At 33.2% G+C, this 20,156-nt stretch overlaps 1 protein-coding gene and 1 pseudogene across 1 annotated transcript; one reads left to right on the forward strand and one right to left on the reverse strand.

Annotated features, from left to right (window-relative positions):
• Nucleotides 1–16,277, forward strand: part of LOC120121589 — a 31,515-nt pseudogene extending 15,238 nt beyond the window's left edge.
• A 2,512-nt stretch (nt 16,278–18,789) lies between these two features.
• Nucleotides 18,790–19,479, reverse strand: LOC120121545 (putative B3 domain-containing protein Os03g0621600). Its single transcript, XM_039140877.1, has 3 exons — nt 19,448–19,479; nt 19,009–19,297; nt 18,790–18,905 (listed from the first exon to the last, which is right to left on the reverse strand). The coding sequence occupies exons 2-3, from the start codon at nt 19,256–19,258 to the stop codon at nt 18,790–18,792; spliced, it is 366 nt and encodes a 121-aa protein (XP_038996808.1). The 5' UTR covers nt 19,259–19,297; nt 19,448–19,479.
• Nucleotides 19,480–20,156: the final 677 nt, after the last annotated feature.

Here is a 20,156-nt window from a genome sequence, read left to right on the forward strand (position 1 = left end):
AAATAAAAAAAAATCGAGAATTGTTGTTTTAATTGATGTTTTAGATTCAATTATGTTGTTTTCTTAAAAACTATACGTATTATGATTTTCAAACATTATTTTCCAAATAGTTTTTCAAAACATTGCCCTTTAGGATTTGGTTTAGAGAACCTTGAAATATTGAGGACTCATTTGAGTTTTGGGTTTGATTATATTGCATACATGTGTTTAAATTTCCAGGTTACACATTTTATTCTGATTCTTAAACCATGTCAAATCCTAAACGACCTAGGACATTGTCTAGTTGCTTAAGTCAAAACCGACCTCTTATTCCTCCACCCAATCCAAATAACCCAAATATGACCATTATGAACTCTTGTTTCACGTACCTGGTCGTAGACAAGTTCTATATCATAGGTACCATACTTGTTTTGAGTCATAAAAAATTCGGGAAGAACGTATCCCTTCGATCCAAGCTATAGAAGATATGGACTTCCAATATCTTCCTACTCTTAAATCATAGAAGTTTGATAAAATCTTTAAACTCAAACCTTTGGTTTATCATCAATTAGTTCGTATTTTTCTATTCCAATGTGGTATGTGTCCAAAACGAGCGCCGATATGAAATTATAAGAATTTGATCCTATCTTTTAGGATAATTCATTTTTATTGACTCTGGCACAATCACTACCCATTTTGGACTAGATAACTCAGGTTTAATGAAAAGGAGACTGTGGATTCACCCTATAAGTCTAAGGATAGTGAGAGTACCCTAAGAACTTATCGTGATAGATTCTTTCATTATATGATGTCTTGGTGGTTTAGACCATCCGGAGGTAGGTACTCCTCCCTTAGGAACATAGATATATGGTGGATATACTTTATCCAACATAAAAAGAAGATTAATCTGCCACAAATCATCTTTAGTGAGTTTTCATAAACACTATTCCTTCCAAGAATATAGAAACCTTGGTTTATGGTTGTCTCCTTAGTAATTTGTTTATCAAACTCGGTCTTAGGGTCTTTTCTGATATTCCTATCCCTCTTCAAATCCAAATCAATCTTACTTCCTTGAAGAAAGCAAGATGGAAAAAGGATAAGGAAACGGGCCAATGGATTTATCATCCCGAACTCAGAACTTTGAATTGTGAAACATTTTGATGTTCATGGATTGTTTTATTTTGGATGTTTGAATTTGTTGGATAATTGGATATTTGAACTTATATGCTTATATATTTGGTTTGGTTTTAACTTTCATTTTGAGCTGAATGTTTATTTTTGCATCATTTACATATTAGTTGCATTATGACCATTTTTTTTGTCATTTCACATTATTTATGAATATTAAATTATGGAACTAATGGCTAACATTTCTCTTGATTGTGATCTTAGCAGCTTAAGCTATATATATTTAAAATCAATTGGCTAAATGATTTCAAAACCTTGTTTAAAATCTTTTAAAGGTCTTTTTGATTTAACAAAATGGGGGAGAAAATGTTAAAGTGTTTTTAAAGGGGAGAAGTGTTAGAGCAAGGGGGAGTAATTTCAAAATATGATTTCAAAATCTTAAAATTACTGAAATGTTTTGTTATATCAAAAAGGGGGAGATTGTTGAAAACATTTTGATATTTCAATATAACAAATTAAGTTAAATGAATTTTAAGATTTTCCAAAAGATTTTTCGAGTATATTCGATATAATTATTCAAATATCAAAATATTACTCCAAATCTTTCAAATGTCATTTTTAATCCTTACTCAAGTGTAAAATTAAGTTTTAATCTTAAAATAATTTCAAAATAATTTTACAAAGTATTTCGAACCGTTTCAAGCCAAAAATTCCAGATTGTCCAGAGGGAACCGATTCTACCCCAAGGGGGTACCGATTCCCCCTGAATGGTTTGGCTCCGAGAAAAATAGAATGCTCGGAGGGAACTGATTCCCCCCAAGGGGGTACCGAATCCCCCCCAAGGGGGTACCTATTCCCCCTGATCAACAGTCGAAATATTTGAATTTTACACTTAGGGAACCAATTTCCTATGAGGGGGTATCGATTCCCCCCACGCTCCAAGCTGTTTTATTAATTGATTTCACACTAAAACGGCTCCATTGACTCCACTAATCATCCCCAACATTCAAAATCAATTGAAAGAGTATTTAAACAAGCTTAGAAGCCATTGATCAACAACAAGAAACAACAATTATCAAGAATTGAGAGAGAATCAAGAGAAAGCATCAAACTCATTGTTTGAGCACTTCAAGCCTATTTTTCATTCAATATTCATTGTGCTTTCAAGAACACAATTTATTCTCTATTGTATTTATCCTTGAGTATTCTTTCTTTGTTCTAAAATTGTGCAAACAATCTACCTTGTGAGGTTTACCTTGTAAGTTTGCAAATTTGTGTATTTCTCTTTGAAAAAGAGTGCACTCAAGAATTTGGGGTATAATTCTTGAGGGAGTTGTAAGGTTACTCTTTTTCCTCAAAAGAAAGAGCAAATTAGTGAATTTGTTGGAAAATCCTTAGTGTAGATAGCTAAGGTAGTGGACGTAGACTTTGGTTGAGAAAGTCGACTCTAAATCGCTGTGCAAATCTTTTCAATTTTCTGCAAAAGCTTCCATCAAAATTTTTATTGCCAATTTACCCCCCTCTTGGCCAATTCCATTGATCGATTAACTCAATAATTTCTATTATATATTTTATATGCCTCACTAAGTCAATGACATAGCGTGTGATTGTTTCACACGTAGGTTCCGAGAAGAGAAAGATTGATAAGAGTATACAAGACAGGTCAGTTCTCCTTGCCGGAGGTCAGATCAGAAGATAAACGAATAACATGTATTTTGTTATATAGAAATTAGTTGGCATGTAATTACAAGATTTGAATTGAACATAATCTGATCAGTTTGGAAAAACAATTTGATCGTATTTAGTAAAAGTTTTGTAATGTTTTAAACGTATATATGTAAATGATAACTTTATAGTGATAAAAGGTTAAATTTTTATGAGTTTTATATATGTTGACTAAAATTACTGTAGCAAGGTATCGGTACACTGTAGCAGGGTATCGATACCCCTATAGCATTCTGGAAAAATTTTAGCATTCGGTACTGTTCACGGTACTGTTCATTATTGTTCATGGTGTTGTATATTACTGTTCATAGTACTATTCATACCGTATAATATTATTCATAAAACACGTTTATTTCCTTAAATTTGTTATAACGAACATAATTCAACGGTATATTATCGTATTTTCTTAATATAAGTCCAAATGTTATGTTGTTTTGTAAAAATATTATTTTAAAAAGTCAATGTGACATCTCGAACTCGTATCTGGGTCTACTACGAGTTGGGAGTGTTACATTTAATGGTATCAGATCTACGGTTTAACTGATTCTAGGCTAAATACGAAGTCAAAAGTGTTTTAAAAAGTATACATGGCAACACAAAGTGAAAAATTTTCTGATATGACAGTGTAAGGAGTGTGTTGTCTTGTAAATAGAGTTAAATTGTTATGTTATATTAGATGTATGATCATGAGAGCTTCCAAGGTGAAGCATAAGGCGATAGACTGAAGGTAATAGCAATTCACCTGCCTTGGCCAGGTAGGGAGAAGAGCAAACACCTCAGGGAGTGCCTGTATAAGATTAGAGAATGTATTTCATGATGTTGAAAGATATTATGATGTGTTTTCAATTTTCTACTTCTTTAATTCATAGAATGAATGTATCGAAATAGTTAAAAGAGTTAAGAGCACCCGAGCTCAAAAGTGAATTTGGGGAAGTTCTGTTGTTACAGACCTTTGGATAAATGATATGAAGATAATGTTAGAAGGTTTTCATTTCTCCAAAGTGGAGAAGTTAAATTGAATATTTTCGTTACTACGTGGGCAAGCTATAATATACGAGTTTGAAGCAAGGGAATTACATGTGCATGTGTATGAATGTAAGTTTAATAAGTTAAGCAGGTTTGTTACTAAGTTGATTCTGATTAAGAAGGATATATGTGATTGGTTGTTTAGGGCTTGCGCCTTAAATTAAAAGAGTGTTACTGGTTTTGAATTTGTTCTCATTTCAAGAAATGGTTAATCGCGTTAAAGCTCTAGAGAGAGCTCAGAATGAAAGGATTGGAGAAAAAAAATCTCAGATGATTAAAAGAATTAATGATTCATAGAGTTAAGTACCATCACGGAAAGATAGAGATTCTGGTTTCCAACTTTAAACCAGATATGAATTAGTTATATTCTCCGCCAGAGAATCAAATCAGATTAGAGTCAGACAGACTCAAGCAGTAGGGTCTGATATTGGAAGATTAAACAAGGACTTAATTGATAATAAGTCAGGGTTAAAGACAACCTTTGTGAATTGGGTTAAAAGCTATGTTAGAAGTTATGTAAATTGAAGAAGAAAAAGTATTTTAAATGGATTAGATGAGTATCGAAATCTAGTAATTGTTGAAACAAGTGGAGAAAACAAAAGTATAAGAATGATAAAGAATAAGGTTCTGTGTAAGTAAAGTTGACTATCAAAGTCATGAAAATGTGATATAGTGAAAAAGGTGAGGATTCGTATGTTAAGTAAAGACAAGAATTGATGAGAAGAGTGTAAGAATGGATACATTCGTGATCAGTTTATAAGACAAAGAAAGTTAGAATGTTGACTTGAACAACGAAAATTACATGGTGCATGAGAATGAATGTGGATTTGATAAGTTAAGTAAACTATTGTTGAGATAAATTTCGATTAGAAATGATGTATATGATTGGTTGATTAAGCCTTGTGCTCTAGATGGAACAGTTGTTATTGATTAGCTGTAATATTAAATGTGATAGAGTTATAAGGTTTGTAAAAGATATAAGACTGAGTTAATCAAGTATAATATGGATTTGAATTTGGTAGTGTATTCTGAGTATGTAAAAGAATATAAGGATTTTGTATAAGAACAATATTTTGGGCAATTCATATGGATTATAAGAGTTATGAAGATATAATAAAGATTGATAATCAGGGATAAGTATAAGTGAAATGAAAAGAGTATGAAAACACGGGTGAAAGATATGGTTTAGTTGCGCATAAGGGGATCTTGACTATAAAAGAATTAAGTTTAAAGGATCAGATATGATAAAGGTTATATGGAAGTGTAGATGATAAGTTCATTATAGAAGTAAGAAAAATGTGCAAGGTAATGTGAAAAGATTGTTTGATTCCGTAAATTATATGTTTAATCATAATTGAAGAAGATTTAAGATTGTGTTCTTGATCAAATGCTAATGGAATAAGAGTTTGGTTATTGTTATAAGGTAATTAGAGATGGATTTATGATGTTGAGTGATGAAAATGGATGTTACTGTCTACATGATGAGTGACATTATATGGAATTTTAGAAAGGTCAAAGGAAAATGCAGAATAGAAGGAGAGAAAATACATAAATGAATTGAGTTTACTAGTTACTGTTTATATGATAAGTGATAGTAAATGAATATATAAAGGAAAAAGGTAGTTGAAGAACTAAAGGAAGGAAAGACTAAGTAAAGGAAACAACATGAGAATATTAGAAGATATGTTCTTATCAATGTGTGCAATGAAAATTTGAGGATGAATATTCTTAAAAGGAGGGGAGATTTGTAACATCCCAAACTATGTGTTAGTGACTAAATTATAAAACTTCAGAATTTGGTGATTAAAGTGGAAACGTTGAATAGGTCAATGACTTATTTGAAAATATTTTCCTGAAAGGTTGTTAGTAATTATTAAAGGAATTAAAGGGTAAAATGATAATTTGACATGAAATATTTTTATTTCCCTTATAAGATAAGGGAAACACGTGGAATCCATTTTTATTCCACAAAATCTTTCATCTTCTTCTTCTTCATCATCATACGCCTTAGGTGATACTTAAGCTTAAGGAAATATTAAGTTGTCTTGAAATCAAAAGATGAAGAAGTTATGAAAGATTAAAGAGAATGGGTTTTTAAGTGAATTTCTGGAAAAGAGTTGATAAGTTGAATTTGAAACTAAATTTGAATTGTCATCAAATTAATTAAGAGATATGAAGATATAGAATTGGATTTAGAGCATCTCGAAAATTTGGTATGATTATTGATTTCCATATGATATATGAAATTTTAAGGTTAAGGATGTATTGAATGAGTAGAAATTAATGTACTTGAGTTAAGAATAGAAAAGGGAATGAATCATGAAGAATTTAAGCTGAAAAAGATGAATTTTGGGGGTAAAAAAACATGTTTTTGGCAGAATGTATCGGTACCCTATGTATGTATACCAATACCCTCTTGAATGAAAAATTCCATAATGTAATAAGGGTACCGATACCTTAGGGTGGGTATTGATACCCCCTAAAGGAAAAAGTGAATATGGGTCTATTAAATTCGTTTAAATTAATAACATCAAAGTATAAGGTTTATAATTCTGATAATTGTCTTGGAAATCATGTTTATGTAGATATCGAGCACAAGCAAGTTCTGAAACGACTACAAAGTTAGGATCAATCCAAAGAGATAAATCATAGAAGTGGATTTGGATATATAAAGTGTCAATGTGAGTGCAATTTAATTGTACTTATGTTATCGAACAAACATTGGCGTACGATGAGCCAGTGACGGAGTTACTATGGTAATAAGTGACTCCTAGAATGTTATTTGATTTGTGATTTTTTATGTGTACGTGAGTACATGAAAATGGGTATATATGTCATATGTTATTATATGTGATACTGAACTACATGACTATATGAAAGTATGTACATGAATACATGTATAAGTTTATATGTTATTCTATGTGTTATGTGATGTATATATGAACACATGAGAAATGATATAAGCTATATGATATGATCTATGTGATTACATGCACATGTGATATATGTCACATGATATGAACCTATGTGATATGGGTTATATGACAAGAATGATATACAAGTTACATGAGTACGAGATATGAGATTACATGTTTATATGATACAAGTGATGTGAACTGTTATAAATGATAATGCCCATGTTATGTGGTATGAGAGCTAGGGGTATAGTTAGCATGCCAAGAGTTGAGGGTATATGCGGTCCTTCGGGACATATACAGAGGTCCTTCGGAACAAATACATAGGTCATTCGGGATAAATTTCACATGCCCCTAGTAGGACCCCGTACGAGCTGTGGTGACAACATAAGTGCACAACCTCAATGTACTCGAATACCTTAAGTTCTCAGAAGTGTACATGGGCTTTAAAGAGAGTAAATAAATCAATTAATAAGATATGATGTGTGCTCTTTGGTGAAATGATACATGTGTTCCATGATATGTTAGAAATATTCAGTATATGCTTATATGATAAAAAGGAATTAGTGATAGTAATATAAGTATTGATAAGCATGTTAATGGGCTTATAAAAGTTATCAAAAGTGTTTACATTGTTATATGATATCATGTTATTATTGTTCACAGTGAATCACAAGTGTATCATGGGCTAATAAAAGAGATAACATTAATACACTGTATGTGAGGTATATGCTTTTGGTGACATGAATTGTATTATAGGAATTATAAGATGTTATGTGTGTTTCTTTGTGAAGTGATATATGTGTTATATGATATACAGAAATGATAAGTACAAGATCATAGGATAAATTGGTTGATGATATTGATAGAGATCATGATAATGATGTTGGTGTAAATAATGATGGTATATGTACATGTATGCATTCTATGATATAAAATGTTCTATGGTTTCTATTATATATTTTAAATACCTCGCTAAGTCAACGACTTAGCGTGTGATTGTTTCACACGTAGGTTCCAACAAGAGAAAGATTAATAAGAGTATGCAAGACAAGTCAGTTCTCCTTACCGAAGGTTAGATCAGAAGATAAATGAATAACATGTATTTTGTTATATAGAATTTAGTTGACATGTAATTACAAGATTTGAATTGAACATAATCTGATCAGTTTGGAAAACCATTTGAGCGTATTTAGTAAAAGTTATGTAATGTTTTAAACGTATATATGTAAATGATAACTTTATAGTGATAAAAGGTTAAATTTTTATGAGTTTTATATATGTTGGCCAGAATTACTGTAGCAAGGTATCGGTACATTGTAGCAGGGTATCGATACCCCTATAACATTCTGAAAAAATTTTAGCATTCGGTATTGTTCATTACTGTTTATGGTACTGTACATTACTATTCACAGTATTGTTCATACCATATAATACTATTCATAAAAAAGTTTTTTCTTAAATTTGTTATAACGAACATAATAATGGTATATTATTGTATTTTCTTAATATAAGTCCAAATGTTCTGTTATTTTGTAAAAATATTGTTTTAAAAATTCAATGTGACATCTCTGACTTGTATCCGGGTCGGGTACTGGTTGGGGGTGTTACACAAAATCTCATCATCCTCGAGATAGTTGTACTCCATTGGGTATGTGATTTCCCTTTCCTCTAGAGTTAGATTCTTAAAGACATCTTGAGTTTTCTCATTCTTCACTTCTTTTGATGATGATTCACCAACTTCATTTGGATTTAAAATACCTACATCATCATCAACAATACAAGAATCCTTCATCGGAAGGGGATTATCATAGAAAACAACATGTATTAACTCTCCTACCACTAAAGTTCTTTTGTTAAAGACTCGATAAGCTTTAGAATTTAAAGAGTAACCAATAAAAATCTCTTCATCACTTTTTGCATCAAATTTGCCAAGATTATCTTTTCCATTATTTAAAACAATACAATTGCATCTGAAAGGATGAAAATAACTAATGTTAGGCTTTTTTTTGAAAAGTCCATATGGAGTTTTTTTTTAAAATGAGCCTAATTATTACTCTATTAATCATATAACAAGCGATATTTGTGGCTTCCGCCCAAAAATATTTTGGCAAATTGTTTTCACAAAGCATGGTCCTAGCCATTTCTTTTAAAGTTTTATTTTTCCTCTCAACAACTCCATTTTGTTGAGGGGTTCTAGGGGCTAAAAATTATGGCTAATTCCACTTGAATTACAAAAATACCAAACCTAAGATTTTCAAATTCAGTTCCATGGTCACTCCTAACACTTGAAATGGAGTAAACCTTTCATTTTGGATTATTTTAGAGAAAGTGATGAAATTTTCTAAAGCTTCATCTTTTGTACTTAAAAAAATAACTCAAGTAAACCTAGAGTAGTCATCAACCAATACAAATGCATATTGTTTTCCCTCCAAGCTAGTAGTTCTAATAGGCCCAAAAAGATCTATTTGGATCAATTGTAATACTCTACTAGATGATGCATCATTAATAGGTTTAAAGGAAGTTCTTTTGTGTTTTCCTTTAGCACATGCATCACAAATTTTATCAAGATTAAATTTTAACTTTGGCAAGCCTCTTACAAGATTGCTTTGAACAAGTTTTTGTAAAATACTCATGCTAGCATGTCCAAGTTTCCTATGCCATAACCAACAATCATGCTCATCTTTAGCAATTAAACATGCATTAGACATGTCAATATTATTTAGATGAACCATGTAAATATTTCCTATTCTATGACCAACAAGCATAATCATATTAGATGCAATGTCAAGAATTTTGCAACCATTAGAATCGAATAAGACATTGTATCCCTTGTCACATAATTGACTAATACTAAGAAGTTTATGCTTTAACCCATTAAAATATAAAACATTTTCAATAAGAATGGAAGAGTTGTTACCAATAGAACATATTCCTTCAATGTGACCTTTTGAGTTGTCACCAAAGGTTACTACTCCTCTATTTTTAGCATTAAGCTCCAAGAACCGGCTCTTATCATCGGTCACGTGTCTTGAACATCTACTATCAAGGTACCATGAGTTTGAACTTTTGTTTTGTGCCTTGTAGCAATGCTCCTCCACCTACAAACATAGATTAACTTTTGATTTTTTGTACACAAATTCTTTTGGGTCCATAGGCATTAGTTCTCAATAATCTAGTCCCCTTAGGTATCCATTTTTCTAGGATATCCTTGTATTTAGTAGTAATTAGTCCTTTAGGAACCCATATACTTCTAACAACTTTTTCATTTGAGGTTTTTGGGGACCTCTATGATTATATGGTCTAAAGCTATTTCTAACGTAATTGGATTTAGAATTTTGTCCTTGTTCAAAATGATTTGTTCCAACTTTGTTAAAAGAAGCTTTAAGATCATCAAGTTTCTTTTGATGATCATCATCAACCTTTGAAAGTAGGTTGTGCAAGTCATGATTTTTCTTTTCAAACTCCTCTAGTTTGACTTGCATATCCTTGACCTTACTTTCAAGTTCATTATTGGTCTTGAATAAGAGATCATTTTCATTTTTCAATTTTGAAATATTTTTCTTATGTTTTGAAATCATGATCTCAAATTCTGAGGCCAACTCATCATAAGCCTCTTGTAACTCATCAAAAGAATATTCATTTAATGTAGATGAGTTAGAGGTTACCTTAGATTCTTCCTCGGTGGCCATGGGACACAAGTTTGCTACCTCTTCATCCTCTTCATTGGATGATTCATCATCACTCCATGTATCTACATGTGCCTTGTGTTTCTTCTTGGAGGATCTCTTCTTCTTTAATTGTGGGTAGTTAAATTTAACATGCCCCGACTTTTTGTACTCATAACAAATTATGGGGTCCTTCTCTTTTGATTCATTCTTCAATCCTTATTTTCTTTGAAATCTTCTTCCTTTGTTGGACTTCATGAATCTTTTGGCAAACATTTCCATTTCTTCATCCCCATATTGATCATTTGAGTCACTCTCTTCTTTGGTGGATTTGAGAGCAACACCAATCTTTTTCTTATTTTCATTTCTTTCTTTTCTTCATCTTTCTTTTCTTGATATTCTTCTTCGTTCACCATCATTTCATGGGTAAGCAAAGATCCCATGAGCTCATCCTACGTGAGAGTCTTTAGAATCTTTGCTTCAACTATGACGGTCTTCTTGGATTGCCATGACTTGGGAAGGTTACAAATCATCTTTCTAACTAGCTTTTCATTTGGAACATCTTCTCCAAAACCTTTGATACTATTGATAATAACCGAAAATCAATCGATCATGGATTTTATGTATTCATTTGGTCTCATCTTGAAGTTTTCATAGTTATGATTGAGAAGACTAATTTTAGTTTCTCTTACCTCATTTGTTCCTTCATGAGTAACTTCAAGTTTATCTCATATCTCCTTGGCATTAGAATAAGATGATACTCTCCCATATTCTTCGGGTCCAAGTGCACAAAATAAAATGTGCATTGCCTTTGCGTTAAGATGGAACAATCTTTTCTCTTAGTTACTCCACATCTTCATATCTCTAGCTGGAGTATAGTGCCCTTTCATCATGATGCTCTATGCTCCCAAATCACTTGCTTGAATAAAGAATTTCATCTTATTCTTCCAATAGGCATAGTTGGCTCCATTGAAGTATGGAGGCTTGTTGATGGGTTAAGAGTCACAAACAATCTCAAAATTTAATGTAGAGGCCATGGATGACTTGGATGATGATTGAACTCCTTTAGGATATTCTCAAGAGGTGGATAAACCTTCCAATGAGTCTAGCTCTGATACCAATTGTTGAATCAATCAAAATGGTGAAATAGCCAAGATGGGGTGAATTGGCAATTAAAAAATTTGGTGGAAGCTTAATAGGAAAAATTAAACAAATGAACAAAAAAATTTAGAGTGGTTCGACTTTATCAACCAAAGTCTACATCCACTACCTTAGCTATCCATACTAAAGATTTCCACAAATTCATTAATTTGTATCTACCTTTGAGGATAAGGTGTAACCTTATAACTCCCTCAAGAATTATACTCAAATTCTTGAGACACTCTCTCAAAGAGAAAATTACAAATTACAAACTTATATAAACCTCACAAGGAATATGTTTGCACAATTCAATAACAAATAAGAACACGTGAGAAATGAATACAAATGAGTACAAGAAGTGTTCTTTGAAAGCAAAAAAAATATTGAAGAATGTTGACTTGATTTGGCTCAAATTTGTTGTTTATAGCTTTCTCTTTTGTTTCTTATCTTCACAAATGACTTGAGATCTTGTTTATATACTCCCTCAATCAATTCCAACAGTATGAGTTGTTGTGGGAGTGAAAAGAGTCGTTATGGGGCAGTTTCCCGCATTAAATACTACTCATAGGCTTTTAGTATCGGTACTTCGTCTATCAGTATCGATACTCACTGCATTAAATACAAAAAATTTGACCGTTGGGAAACTTCGGTATCGATACTGTCACAATGGTATCAGTACTACTATATTCAGTAGTATCGATACTATACATAGTATCGGTACCATTTTAGTACACTGAAATTTCACGGACTCAAAACCAAAAGGAGTAGTATCGGTACCATAACTAAGAGTATCGGTACTACTACACTAAGTAGTATCGATACCGTATATGGTATCGGTACCAGTTTAACATTCTATTTTAACAGTATCGGTACTGCCTCATTAGTATCGATACTACTTTATTGTTTTGAGTTTTAGTATCGATACTTTTTGAATAGTATCGGTACTATTCTAGTAGTATCGGTACTACTATGCTTAAAAATCATTTTTTGATTCGATTAAAGTTTGAAACCCTTAGTAAAAATTATTTCAAAAATATTTTCAGTATAGAACTTAAATTTTCAGAGGAGTGAAGATTAAAAATTGATGTTTTAACTTTAAAGAATAATTTTATATATTTGAATGATTGAATTGAATATAATCTTAAAAGTTTTAAAAACTAATTAACAATTTTATTATATCAAAATATCAAAGTATTTTCAAAAGAAACCTTCAAAGATAATTAGTCCCCATCTAAATGTTGGAGGTTCTATCAGGCCAGATGCTAGCAACGGAAACACAGTTTTCATAGATGGTCGCGAAATCACAAAAGTTGAACTTAGGAAGCTGCAGGTTTAAATTTCTAAACATGTAAAGTTGTTAAGATTGTTATTATTGTGCAAGTTTGTCAATGGCCATTTCGGTGAACATTGCAGTTGGCAGGAGTTCAAGTTGCAGGCAACCCACACTTTTTGGTGAATGAGGATGGTTCATACCAGGAAGAGGGACAAAAAATACAAAAGGATATATATGGGGAAAGGTATGTAATACATGCATTTATGTATTTGTTCAAAATTTAACTTGGGATGAGATACTTGTATTAAGCATTTATTTATTTGTTCAAAATTTAACTTAGGCTAGAACAAAGCTCGTCTATGCTGTATTATCATTGCCTGTTCCTTCTAAATCTACAAATCTTTGTGGAGAGCCACTTAACAGCATGAATAGCAGATCTGTTCCTGACTATCTCCTGGATCTGGGTCAAGTACCATATTTAAGCAGGTAAATAATTATTGGTAATTACATCTTAACTGCCATTGCTTTCTAGCTGTACTCATGTGCAAATAGCTTTTCTCCACAAAAACTCGCTTGTGTAAGCCTCACATTCTCTTTTACCGAAGGAGATAGATGATGGTCTAAAAAAGATGTTTAATTGCATCAATCAAATTTATTCAACGGGCATTGGGATTGTTTTATGTTTGGGTATAAACCTCAAATGGTTCTATAAAGTTTAAATTTTTGAATTGCTGATACACTATAGTTCACGTTGATAATAGTGCGAATACTCTCAGGATAGTTAGTGTGTTACAATATTATCAAGATCATGATGAAAGGAAAATCTAGATATAACCATGAGAATAGGAGATTATTCCTGAATTTTTATGAATCATTAACTTCAGTGTTTATGTTTACCTCTCTGCCTGCATTCAACTAATTAATATTTTCATAGGTTTATGTGCTAATGTTAGATACCTGCTTAAAGATGGAATGCACAATATAAAGATGTACCATTATAAAGATGTACCATTCTCAGAGGATGAGCGTGAAAGTATAAAATTAACAATCCAAACCACGTGTATGGTTATCTTGGCATACTTCTTGAGGGCCGTGAACGATTTGAGGAAGAGTTTGGCTGAAATGTGGAAAAGTTCCAAGGACACTGAACCTGAAGGTGAGACTTTATATTGATTTTATTCTCCAAACCATCCTTTTTACCCTCATTAAAAAATGGTTGTACTTTGAAAAGTGCAAGCTTGTTATAGCTGGAAATTAGTTCATTTCCATCTCTTGCTGGATGTTCAAATATGTCAATGTTTATGCTGTTGACGGACAGCTTCTTTGTAAGTAGCTTCTATATATATTGGATATCTTTACGGATTCAAGTCTTCAGATTTCCCCATGTAATTTTTTGAAAGGGCATTTGAGCATTTCATATCCAGCATGAGCATATAATGAACCTGATTATGAGTATTGCTATCTGAAGCATCTGATTATTTCTTTTCATTTTTTTTTCGGCAGGAAGTAGTGATGATGCTGATAGCATAACTATCTATTCCCTTGGCCCGAGGCTCAAATCTCTCTGACTGGCTTCTGAATATGCTCCATTAGTCGAGGAGCTGTGGAAGCACGCAGCCATTCAAGAAACTTACGGCAGGAGAAGTGAATTGGAAATGCTACCCAGTGTTGCTAGTTATTACCTGGAGCGGGTAAGTTTATGCTTGAAACAAAAGTTCTTGTTTAAATTTGTCGTTATTTCTCAGAGAGCATTGATTTATATATCACTAGTTTTGCGTATCTGAGTTCTGCAAGTTACTTGAATACCCATTCCATCTCTCCAACATGCTGCCTGGCTATAACTAAATTTCCTTCATGAAACTGAATATTTCGAGAATTTTGTGAAGCATTGTACATCAGAATGTGGTTAGAAAAAAACATTAATTGGCTCAAATGGAGAAGTTGCCGACTTGTTTGTGTTTCACTATGAAGCATATAGGCTGTAAGGCTTTGTTTGCAAGATGAACAGATAAAAACAGGGACACCATTTGGTTGTGAGGATATGGTCTTATCAGTGTGCTACTAAGTGAAAGGTTTGTACAACACTAGGTTTAGTTATTCTGAAGAAAATAAAAATCTCCAATGGTGGACCATATCAGTTTAACAAAGAATCTTGCATGGTCCACAAGCTAGCTTCACCAGGCAAGTGGAGAAGTACACATTCTTCTCTTTTGCGTTTCTTATGTCCTTAATAAGAAGACCCAGGAGTTCCCTAATTTGGATATTTAGAAATAAATTTGCCTTCTATTGGCTAGTCCATAATGTTAGGTGACCCCTTACAGTGGTCACCATTCTTGACACAGATCTGTTGAGCAATCTCAACTAGTACTAATGGTTGCACTTGTATAGCACTGCTTTTTCTTTTTTGAACTTTTGTGCCAGTATAGTCTCTACGACCAGTGCTTGTCTTAATTTTTCTCAAATACTTTTTTTTACTATTCTCTCGGTTGTTGAGATATTGAAAACAGACTGTGAACCTTCAGATTTAGATATCCTCTATGCTGAAGGTGTTACCTCATCAAACGGGCTTGCCTGTGTCGATTTTTTGTTTCCCCAATCTTCAGCTGATGAAAATATTGACACTCCTGATCAGCACGACTCCTTGCCCAGGTAAGTGCCAATAGTAAGCACATGCTTTAGGTTATTGTCGAATGTATTTTATCCTTAAAAGTTTTCGATTGGTTCTCAGGTACCAATAGATCAGAGTGCAAGCAAGAGGCTTAGGAGAAAATTGCAAGTGGCTAGAGATGTTTGAAGATGTTGGAATGGTCATCTTTTGTGTTGCCTTGAGTGACTATGACCAGTTCTCTGCTGATGGGACTAATAAGAATTTAAAGAGCAGGAAATTCTTTGAAACCATAGTTAGTCATCCAACATTTGATCAGATGGACATCCTTCTAATATTGAACAAATTCAATGTGTTCGAGGAAAAGGTAGAACGGGTTCCATTGACTCGGTGCGAGTGGTTTGATGATTTTCACCCTTTGATCAGTCGTTATCGTACAAATACAAATAGCAATAGCATTAACAATAATCGTACAAATTCAAGTTCAAGAGGCTTTATTCTTCACTCAACGGGCGAAAGTTGTATGTTTCCCACGTGAAAGGACTGGAACCCAACAGTGTTGATGCTGCTCTTAAATTTGCAAGGGAGCTTCTAAAATGGGATGAAGAGAAAGTCAACTTCAGCTTAACTGAAAACTCATTTTATAGCACAGAATCAAGTTCCTTCTCTCATTGACGTCTAATTTCCAGGTCAGAAAAGGTTTATTTGGTCATCAATGCCAGTGTACATACTACGCCGTGTAAATTCACAAGAGACATTTGCGCTTACTTACCTTGCAGCTGTAAGACTATGCATAAAGTCCATTTTCGGCATTGCGTCAGGTAAACATGCTATGGTGCTTCGTTAGGTACGAGCATACAAGTCGTAATGGAATATATAGAAAATCTCCATACCTTATACAGCACTCTATTTTTGTACAATGCTGTGTAGCTTCTTCTGTGTACATAATTCATTACATTCATTTGTAATATATGATGGAAATGCATGATTCAGAGACTGCTAGAATCTAGATCACCCTAACTTGGCTCCTCAAGTATATTAAAGTTGTGAAAGAAATCTTGTGTACAAGAAAATGCAGATCCTGTGTGTTCTTCTAACACCTAAAGACCAGAGTTTCAAATCACGGTCCGAAAACGTGATAGCGCCCAGCCAAATAGTGGTTTCGCCGCTGTTCGAGTTACCCGCTACACCCGCAATAGCGTCTGCGACGGCCATAATCACGGTAAACCCGAAATGACCGAAAACGCGACAACGACCGCGATTTGAAACCCTGCTAAAGATTACCAGGAAGATAGGTGTTTAATTTTTTGCTTGTTACTTTCATAAGGATTCCAGGTTTTTTTGCAATCTTTTGTACTTCGGAAATTATATGCTAAAACCATTGGTTTTCTTGCTATCATCAATCAGTTTAAACCACTCTTTGATAACTAAGTCTGAGGAATCCCTAGCCTTCATCATGCTTTCCCACATACTTGAACGGATGGCCTGGAAGAAAACAAACATTTAGCCTTAAGCTTAAGCCTGGCAACTTTAAACATACAAATGAGTATACATGTCAAATTTTTAAGTCCTGTTTGCATGGTTATTAGGGTTTCACCTGCAACAGTCCCATTATAACATCAACTGTGGGAGCAGGCTTTAGGGAATGAATATTTAATAGGGTTGGCATATACTAAAATATGAGCTGACATGCGAAGTTCTTTTTATTGCTTCGGTGAAACGACTAAAATACGAGATGCCTGGAAATAGGGACGAGCGTTCGATCTAGTCGGGTCAAAAAATTTTGAGTTATTCGAGTTGACCAGTCTTATTTTACAATTCGAAGTTGACTTGAAATTTTTTCGATTCAAGTCTATAAATTCGAACTAGGTCAAGTCAAATTTTTGAATTTATGTTTAAATTTAATTGTATATATTTATAATATTATGATATTATTTTATTCCAATTTAAATAGTTTTTTATAACCATATACAATACATGTACATTTCTTCATATTTTGTTTTCATATGTGATATACATATATTATACAAATTCGATGGACTCTACTCAAACTTAAAAATCAATCTACTAATTATTAAAAATTTTGAGTTATTCAAGTTATTATTTGAGTTATTGAAATTTTATTTTACAATTGTATTTGAACTTGAATTTTTTTTTAACCGAGTCGGATTTTGCTTACCTACAAATAAATATTCCATCTTGGTTAAGGTTTGCGAGAAAATAGGGTATAGAGAGGCCTGCTTGTAGCTTAGTGCAATAAGGACAATCAAGAAACAACATCTTTAAAATATTAGATTTATACATTTTATACCCACATTTTAAAATATTGTGATGACTAAAAAAATATGAACATATTCTACATTTTAATCGGCCTAAACTATTAAAAGAAACTCATTGACAATAAATATGTATGTTTAAAGCATAGTGGTGAACTAGGTCAGTTTACTTGTTATGCACTTCTTTAGTTTTAGTGATTATTTTCCTAGTTATGTACTTTATAGGTGGTATTTACAGAATCTCTGTATCTTAGAATTTAGGTGCCTGGCTTTTCTTTTCTTTTTTCCTTTTTTGTCATTCACATTATTTGATTAATAATATTGATATGACTTGCGAAAAAAATGGTCGCTGCCCTGGCTGGCGAGAAGAAGAAGCCATACTTGAACTGCCCCGGAATGTACCTTTGAGAACTTAAAACATGCTAAAAAAATAAGTAATAACTGGGAATATAGGTTGATCATAATACAAAAGATAACTTTATTTTAGACAGCTTCATTTGATTGCATTGTTTTCCCTGAGAAAAAAGAAATGTTGTTCCTTTAAGCTTCATTGTGGAACCATAATCTTCTCTACAATCATGAAAACTATCATGGAATCGCTTGCAAAGCATACCGAATGGGCTACTGAATATTAGAGTTACTGTAAATAAATGTCCAGACTTGAATAAAAACTTAAGGAGATAGTTGAGTGCTTTCTCCTCCATCATTTCCCATACCTACCCACAGAAGGAAAAGAATTAATACACATGCCAACTTTTTGCACTGATTCTTGTTTCAGCGAAGTCCCTTAGACTACTATTTTACAGGAAAATTCTGAAGGCACCTTGTTACAGATGAAATGTTCATACGGTCAGCATCAGAAACATGTTACATTGTCATGGTTAACTATGGAAAAGATTCTAACGTAATGATGCAGCGGACAGTTATAATGCGCGACTAACGAGTTCTAAAATGGTTTGATTTGTTGAATCACTGGCATCAATCGGTCCAACCAGTTGGTGTCTTGGATTGTCTCATTCTCTTGTAAAGTTTGATAGCTTTGTGTTGCCTCTTCTTAGGCTTTGCCTGGAGAATTGGTTTTTGACATCAAAATGTCATCCAAACAGATTTCTTCAGTTTTAATCACCAATCTTTCATGGAACTCAACTTGTTGCTCTTTACTTTTATCATCTGTGTTTTGACAAACAAATCCATCCATATATTTAAACTTATGAAATGAAGGATGAATATGTATGTGTATATATATATAGTACTCGAAATGGATCTTACTTACCCATAGATGAGCCGAAATTTGCGTCCTGATCAGCCTGCTTCTTATAAATGGTTATGTTCATCGAGGCTTCAGCACCCTCAACCAGTTCAAAGACACAGGCATCACCGACTTCTAAATTATTATCCAAGGAAAATTTACGCCAACCATTACCGAATCTTACATTTAGCTTTGGTCCGTCAGTACTATACTGATAACATATTACTGGCCATGATTTGCCATTTGAAAGGAGAAGTATGACCTCTTTGTGCATCTTTGACAGATATTGCCTCGCAAAATGCGCTGGTATACTCTGTTCAAACACATACATGTCAATTTAGTTATTTATGCAAAGGAGAGGTAGAAAAATTTAACATTTCAGCCTTTTTCATGTGCATTATATCATCTAAAACTTATAAGAACATGGAAATGACCAGCAACAGGCTTCAACTCAAAAACTCACCAATCTATTTGAATTGACATGTGATGGATGCAGTAAAACAACAAAGAATGGATTTTCTGATTTGAAGGCACTGGCTATTTGAAGAGCTTTTGCTTTATGGAGATCAGTCAAGGGCTCAGGGCAGCTCGGACTTGCACATGATGGAGCCTTCCTTTTCGCCTGACGAACCACATCAGTTGAAACTAATGACCGACTATAATTTGCCTGCTGGCCTTGGTAAATGACTACTCTGAATGATATTTCAATACTGTTTATTAGCTCGAAGGTGCAAACATCACCGACTTGGATATTGTTATCCTGTGCAAAAGTTCTCCATCCAGTTTGTAGCACCCAATCTAGCTTTTTCCCTCTCTGTCTTTGCTTTAAGGTAGCAATCCAAGTTTTCCCACTTGAGTGGGAAAGAGTGACAGAACAAAGCTTTTTCATCAAATGTTCCCTGGCAAAGTTGATTGGTATGGTCTGCACATAAGAAAATGGAAGAACAAAATTCAAACTTGCAGGCAATAGAAATGAAAATACTAAAAAAAAATTGCTCATTTCTGTCATCTTCGTATATGTTTTAATAATTTAATTGATTGAACAGCATACAGAGGATCTAGTGGAAATTCAATTGATTGCTTACCAGTCTAAATTTTTTATCAGAACTACAACCAACATGGCATGTGTTGACGAAAACGGGTAAAGAAAACGAAAGAACACGAGAATTTTA

This window comes from Hibiscus syriacus, unplaced genomic scaffold, assembly GCF_006381635.1.
Source record: "Hibiscus syriacus cultivar Baekdansim isolate YM2019G1 unplaced genomic scaffold, ASM638163v2 tig00110377_pilon, whole genome shotgun sequence".
NCBI lineage: Eukaryota > Viridiplantae > Streptophyta > Magnoliopsida > Malvales > Malvaceae > Hibiscus > Hibiscus syriacus.